The sequence below is a fragment of the Priapulus caudatus genome, unplaced genomic scaffold, assembly GCF_000485595.1.
Source record: "Priapulus caudatus unplaced genomic scaffold, Priapulus_caudatus-5.0.1 Scaffold7, whole genome shotgun sequence".
Taxonomy (NCBI): Eukaryota; Metazoa; Priapulida; class Priapulimorpha; order Priapulimorphida; family Priapulidae; genus Priapulus; species Priapulus caudatus.
The window spans coordinates 621,127-629,244 of NW_014577068.1; the positions used below are offsets into that span (position 1 = coordinate 621,127).

General features: G+C 43.3%; 1 protein-coding gene across 1 annotated transcript in view; it reads left to right on the top strand.

Moving 5' to 3' along the window:
* Window positions 1–8,118, top strand: part of LOC106805681 (spectrin beta chain-like) — a gene marked incomplete at its 5' end in the record, with an annotated part of 60,842 nt that overhangs the window by 537 nt on the left and 52,187 nt on the right. Inside the window, 1 exon segment of the mRNA XM_014807373.1 lies at window positions 5,698–5,871. Within this exon segment, the coding sequence (XP_014662859.1) occupies window positions 5,698–5,871 (174 nt within the window).

The window sequence follows — 8,118 nt, forward strand, 5'->3', positions numbered from 1 at the left end:
TAAAGTTAAGTTTTATTTATTGTGTGTGTGTGTGTGTGTGTGTGTGTGTGTGTGTGTGTGTGTGTGTGTGTGTGTGTGTGTGTGTGCATGCGTGCGTGCGCGCCGCGTGTGTGTTTGTGGTCCTGTGGATAGTAGGCCTACCTATCGCTTCCATTTTTAAACCATTTGATAAGTTTGTTACGAAAATATTTTATGTTACCGATCTCTCTGCCACGACCAAGGGTTTGGCACGCAAACACACACACACACACACGCACCCGACACATACCCATAGGCGCACACACACGCACGCACGCGCGCGCACACACACACACGCACACGCACACGCACGCACGCACACACGCACAAACGCACAAACGCACGCACACGTACACACACACACACACACACACACACACACACACACACACACACACACACACAAACAGCGTCTCTCACGAACTGGAGAGCGTAATAAATCTCACGGATTAGATGGTTGTCGTTGCCGTACAATCGCGCGCTCACACACGGCCGTGTCCTGGGTATAAACTATAATATAAGCATCTCAGACCGCAGTGGTGGTCTGCGTCTCTGCGACAGGCGAGCAATCGGTTCGTTGTTGTTGGCGATGCATTCCTTCGTCCGTAGCGCCGGCCGGGAGACGGTCGCTCTCCGGTTGCTGCGCCGAGGGCTCTATACTAGCCTGCAACTCAAGTGTGATAGGCGGGCTTGTGAAAGGCGGGATTGAGATAGGCGGGGGTGTTGCGAAACGCACACGCATTAGAGTGCAGTGTCGGCTAAACATGGCCGGGCGGTGGTGAATGCATGGAAGCGTTTTAGATGAATATGTTGCGAGTATGTAAAATGTATGACACGAAAGATTGTGCTGTTTATAATTATTTAGCATTGTAATGAAAAAGAAGCCATCGGTTATATATGCTAATGCAATGTTCATGGCCATGTTATAATTTGTCTTATTTAATTGAAATGCTGAATAGCAGTTAGTATCGAACTTCTACAGTAGCGATGTTGGGCACATTGTATGCTGTGGTATGTTTGGTATACATAACTTCCCGAGAGATGGTTGAGAGTTGGCGATCGAATGAGTTTTTGAGGGTGATACTTATGATGGTGAGGATGATGTTGATGATGCTGCTGATTAATCTTCATGGTGATAACAAGGATGAGGATGGTGATGATATTGATGATAACGATGTTGATGCTGATGATGAGTATGGTGCTGTTTCTGCTGCTGCTGATGATGATGAGGATGAGTTGATGGATTACTCATGGTATTAGTGTTTAGAAATTACCCTCGTTGTGGACAATGGTACAAATGTATGTCAAAGTTACCTTTTGTGAGTTGCAGATGAACTTTTGTTGGTTGGGTGTGTGACTCCTGACATATTGATTAAAGTATGTGCACATCTGATGATGGTAGCAAAGTGGTGTGAGCATCTAAAAATGGTCATTCGAGTTAAAGTTGTTAATAGACGAAAACAAGGTAAAGTTTGAATATATTTATTCACATATTGATAGAATATTTACAAGTTGAAAACTATGCAAAACGTTGTTAAAACGGTGTCATACTCTTGTTGTTATGTTACGACCTGCTCTCCTCACATCTGCATTGGTGTAATTCGGTGCTAGGCAGTCTCAGATACGGCTAGCAGGTTACTGAAAGATGATAGGCTTGAATTTCGCTTTCAATTCCTACTGTGTCCTACAACATCCATCTGAGGGAACATATTCATCCTGAAGGTATTATATGTCCATAACCCATATGAAGGCTGTAATTTATATTAAGAAATACATACTTTTAGACGTGCCCCGTTTAAGCAGCAACGCAAGGTAAGAGAGAAGATGAGAGGATAAAGCACATGATTATTATTATATATAGCGCGTGATGTGTTATTATGTGTTATTATGTGCCTACGTGGTTCCATTGTGTAGGCATACATGTATGCATAAGTAAACTATTTAAATCGCCTCGTATAACTGTCCATCATTCATTGAATGTGCAGTGCCCCTTTACCAACAATACCCCCCGCCCTATTTTGGCAAGAACCCAAATTTTAATATCCCTCTAACAAGTTGATCCTTTACGATTTCGCGAAATGAGACCCCCTTTTTTGAAGCGATATGACTCGAGGCTATCGCTAAACCTATCTCTAACCCTAACCATATTTTTTGTTACCATCATGGTCATCATTGCCCTCCGGGGCCTCCGCCGTACTAGTTTCACTCTGATTGGCATTTAAAACGGATGAAAACATTCATTCTGCGCGCACACGCACGCACGCACGCACGCACGCACGCACGCACGCACGCACTACTCGTCTACACGACCATCGTGCGAGAATGTGTGCTTTCCTTGCGCTTTGTGGAAGGTAGCTGCCGCGCGGTAATAAGGGCCTTTCAGCCGAGTGGGTGGGGTTTCCTTATTGATGTGAACGCCATCAAGGAGTCGATGCTTCACGCACGCACGCACGCACGCACGCACGCACGCACGCACGCACGCACGCACGCACCCACGCACTACAACACACACACACACACATCTAACACGCGTGCGGAATACTTCATGTGATGCGTGCATCGTCAAAGATTCTTTGTCACCTAATGCTACGTATATTAAAGATAAAAAGCACAATGCTAAAAGGTTCTGTGTTATAAAGATTCATCAGTTGCGACTTGTTACACTGATTATCCTGTCTGCCCTGGCAAACGGATAGTGTGAGCAGTGCTGCGACCATCTCGCTGTAAGTTAAGCATGAGGGGTTTATTGATCATCAACTCACGTTCGCATCTTCAACAACACGCAGTGTTTTTCTCTAGAATTTACAATTGAGATATTTCATTATTATTTCGAATATTTTGATCGCCTAAATTTAGCAGCACACTAATTGCAGGGTATAGTAATAATACCAACTAAAAAGCCGACAATCCTAAGTGGCACCAATATGGCTGGAGCCATATCACCCGTTACCGCCCGATCAATATCGCGCCCTCTCATCTAACGTGGAATCATTATTTAAGCTAACAGATTATAGTGTGCTAGGTAGATCGATATAAAGTACTTACAAGTACTCCATTGGTTGGTGGCAGTAAAGCTGATGGGTGGAGCCTATGTATTACTTCAGTTCATTTTGATGAAGCCATATTTATCTATATTCACATGTGACATCTATGAAAGACACTTGGGATTTAGATCAGACTTCTGGGGTGTTTCGCTTGAGTGATCTTTATGTACAGGTTTGCCTGCATTTATTTCTATATTTTTTTTCTTATATATCTTGATATCTTTATATTTCTCTGGAGAGTGAGAGAGAGAGAGTGCCCATCGAGACGCGCGAGAGGCGAGATGACTTGAAAGAAGACTCGAATAGAGATATTTTAGTTTTAACTGTGATCATCAAAGGCAGGTTGACCAAAATTGAATTCTTTTTAGCAAAACAAAAATATCAGTTAATTTAATCTTTTATCTGTTCCATAGGGTAGAAATGATTGAAGGTTCGGTTTTGGTAGAGGGTCTACATGAAAACAAGTATTTGATTCATAAGAGACATTCTGACCCATGCGCGTGGGCACGTGTACGTGTGCGTGTGTGCAGTGAGGCACCGGTGTCGTGCTGTTATGTGTGTGCGTGTGACTGGGTGCGTGCGCTGCGTTGCGGCGCGTGCGAGCGTGCGATGCGGCGGTGCTGCGTCGCTGTATATGGTGACGCGCGCGCGCGTTGCGCGTGCGTGTGCGCTGCTGTGTATTATTTGCTGCGTCGCTATAGTCGTGTGCGTATACGTATGTGTATGCATTTGCGTGCGTGTATTTGCGCGCGTGTTATGAGCCTTTACAGGGCATTCAATACCTTGTGCATGTAATGCCAATTATCATTGCATTACACGAGCACGGTAATTAGGAAATTAATTGCATTGCTATGTGCCTCACCTGTGCTATCTACTACCTGCTATCATTTTAGGTTTAATGCAGTACACCAAATGGGGAAAATTAACACAGGATTTCAGGATTCACAACATTTTTTCAGGATTTGCCCATAGCAATTAAATGCACGGCCTCAGCGAATGTAGGGGTTTGGGGTAATATATAGCGACGAGATGTAGGAGTGCAAGGGGCTGGTTGTGGAGACGGGCATTAACACACGCGCTTATGCGCTTCGGCTGTGCGAGTTGTTTTGTTCTGTGTGACAAGGAATTGACGCTGTGCAAGATATTAAAGCGTTTGCAAGTTTTACAAACACAAGTTTGGATTCTCTTATTCATCATTGCTACATCCAACATCAAATTCTTCCGTATACAATGCACGCATCAAGTGAAACTAAACTCGGAGCATGAAATCATTTGTTGTGTATGTTTTGTTATTGAAGTTCGTCCTTGACACCTGTTCTTTAATGTAATCTTTATAGTTCAATTCTCAGACGCTATTGACTTACATATTTACACGATATCGTTATAGATTGAAGAGAGACAGTACAGAGAACTTCACCAAAATGGGTAACCCTCCCAGTTGTGTAGGGTCAATACGTCGACATTGGAGATTCTATACGTGACCTGCGTGACGGCAACTGCCCTTATCAGCATTTCTCAGACAATACTATCGGGCGAGAGACGGGTGAGTACACACATAACTATGAATGTCCCGATGATCGATTATAATCGATAAGTCGTTGTCTTGACAGCAACAAAAGAAAATTTATTTTTTATGAAAATAAATAATCGATTATCAAAATATTTAATTTTTTTTTCTTCTCCAATTTAAACATTTGCAAATATTGTATGACGAAATGACTCTTTATTTCTTTGGTGTGTTATTTTGCCGACTTAGCTTTGCAGCTTGAGGACTTGTAAATCTAACCTCTACCACATAAGACTAAAACATAATACTGTCACATAGCTCTGCAGTACATAATACTGTCACATTTCTTAGAATATTGTATTATACAAAATACGGTATTATATGATATATGATGATATAATTCCAACCGATTCCCATCACTAGTATACACCATCTCTGGTAGCTGTTAGCAGCATATGTGAGTGGATTGCATGGTATTCGTGGCTTAGATCTAATGAAGTTATTGATTCAAATTAAGTCAGTTAATTGCCATTCATGTTTAACTTTGGAAATTACTGTGAGGACATTTATGTATTATAATTACCTAAAGAGATTGAAAAGCTCGCTTTAATATCTTTGATTGATAGTTTTAAACGTGCTGGCCGTAATCAGAATTCCCATAGGTATTGCAGTTATCAATCATATAATATGGCATACGTTACTACTAATATATTCCATCATTAAACTAGGCGAGCAAGAGTTGGGTAACAGGTGGTACCGACTGGGCAACAAACGCCACCATTTCAAAATCAATTTAAGCGTTTATTTCTACGCGTTTATTCGTTTAATGGTTCTTTCGTAAATTGTTATTAACATTATTAGTAGGGAATTTAGCAAGAAGTAAGTTAAGTAAGTAAATTGTAAGGGTATTACTATTACGGAAATCCAGGGGTGGGCCTGATTTTCAAATGCTCTTCAACGTCTCTGTGGAACCGTACATAAGTGTGACTGCATGCACTCTTGTACAGCCTACTGCTCAATCATATCACTGCTGTATGGCTTACGGCTTCATCATATCAGGGGTTAATAATGACAAATTTGTCATTATTAAGCCCAGTGATTGTATCAATAACATTTTACGGCTTGCAGCCGAAACCGACGAAGGGTAAGATGAGGATTCACTGCCTGGAGAACGTGGAGAAGGCGCTGCAGTTCCTGCGGGAGCAGCACGTTCACCTGGAGAACCTCGGAGCGCACGACATTGTTGACGGGAGCCCTCGTCTCACCCTTGGCTTAATATGGACCATTATCCTGCGATTCCAGGTGTGTAACCCCCAACCTGCCTCCTTCCATGTAGCCAGCCTCCCTCCTCCTCCCTCCTCACCTTCCTTCCAACCTGCCCACCTCCCAACCCCCAACCTGTCTCCTCCCATATAAGTGTGCCAAACGACCCCAGCTCCTGCCAGGTAGATAATAATAATAATAATAATAAAAATTTCGGTCGACTCTGCTTGCGTGAGACTAGTATTCTCATATACCCATATAGACACTGCCTATGTGAATGGATGGTTACATTCACCACATCGTTGTCTGCAGGCTGCTCTTTTCTGCCAGCGTGAGTACATGTGATTTCCCTCGGGATCTGTAGCAGTTGAACGCAGGGATGGCTAGAAGTCCAGCTTCATAGATGGTGGTCACAGGCTCACAGCTGATAACCCTTCCTGACTCTAAAACGCATCACAGTACATACTGCTTAACTCCACTGACAGACGACTAGCTGGTTAATTACATATATTTAGAAAATGCTATTCCTGTGCTCAGTAGACTGAATTTGACTAAATGGCATGCAGTCTTAGCTTGACAATCTATTCCCGCGCTGGCAAACTTTTATTGTGGTGGAATTTAATCGGGGCGGAGGTAATTTAAACGGGGCGCAACGATTGAAACAGGGGGGAGTTTTCCCAAACGGGGCGCGCGCCCCGTTTGCGCAACGTAGGGAGAACCCTGCTGTTTATGCATGCGTGTACTCAAATACTCTGTTTATACATTTGCAGACGAAAGGATCGGAGTAAGGATCCATCACCATGACAACAGGCTTGGTGGTGCGTTGGGAGCCAGGCCAAGAGACAATAGAAGATGAAGATAACAGCTCAGCAAGGCTGTTTGAACGATCGAGAATCAAGGCCTTGGCAGGTAGGTTGGCTATGCAGTCATTTACGAACATTTTTGCAGTCGTTAGCGTTGGCCTGCAATTGAAACATCTCCAGAATCGTGTTTACAGGATTGGACTGCATTTATGATTGAATGAATTCAAAATGTATTTGCCATATTATTGTGCGGCGTATTTTCTTTTCTGAAACCCGTGTGTTCACCCTGGATACGGGCAGGACTTGTACATGAATAGCACTCACTTGGAAATCGGGGAATTATATTTTGCCTGAAAATGTAAGGAAAATGACAGAATGTTGTTTTAAAATTATAAGAGTTAGGGAAAATATTGTTGATAGATAGATAGCACACGCATTAGAGCCTACGATCGCACTTATTAATCCTGCGTTACGTGCGTAGCAGTAATTTGATGACAGCCAATTAAAACGTGTTCTTATATAATACTAAACAAATAAGAAATACATACGAATCGCCAACTTGAACTCTGAGAATTCGCTGGAAAATAAGGTGGTCAAGCTGACACGCATGTTGTGCGATTAGATATAGACTGTAATTGTATTCCCCGCGACGAAGTTGGCGGGGATATACTATGGTTTCATGTCTGTACAGCCGCCGCCGCGGCAGAGATTTTCCCTTCCGCTCTATAACTTGCCCCCTAATTGACCTAGCGTGACCAATCTTGGTCTACTTACACATCTTGGGGAGAAGGTGGGCAGCGCACCAAAACCAGGTCACTGCGATCTTTATTTGACCTTTACCTTGACCTTGATCATGTTTCCCTTCCGCTCTGTAACTCGGCCCCTAATTGACCTAGCGTGACCAAACTTGGTCTACTTACACATCTTGGGGAGAAGGTGGGCAGCGTACCAAAACCAGGTCACTGCGACCTTTATTTGACCTTGACCTTGATCATATTTACCTTCCGCTCTGTAACTCGGCCCCTAATTGACCTAGCGTGACCAAACTTGGTCTACTTACACATCTTGGGGAGAAGGTGAGCAGCGTACCAAAACCAGGTCACTGCGACCTTTATTTGACCTTTACATTGACCTTCATCATATTTCCCTTCTGCTCTATAACTCGGCCCATAATTGACCTAGCACTACCAAACTTGGTATACTTACACATCTTGGGGAGAAGGTGTGCAGCGTACCAAAACCAGGTCACTGCGGCCTTTATTTGACCTTGATCATATTTCCCTTCCGCTCCATGACTCGGCGCCTAATTGACCTAGCACTACCAAACTTGGTATACTTACACATCTTGGGGAGAAGCGCATCGTACCAAAACCAGGTCACTGCGACCTTTATTTGACCTTGATCATATTTCCCTTCCGCTCCATGACTCGGCGCCTAATTGACCTAGCACTACCAAATTTGGTATACTTACACATCTTGGGGA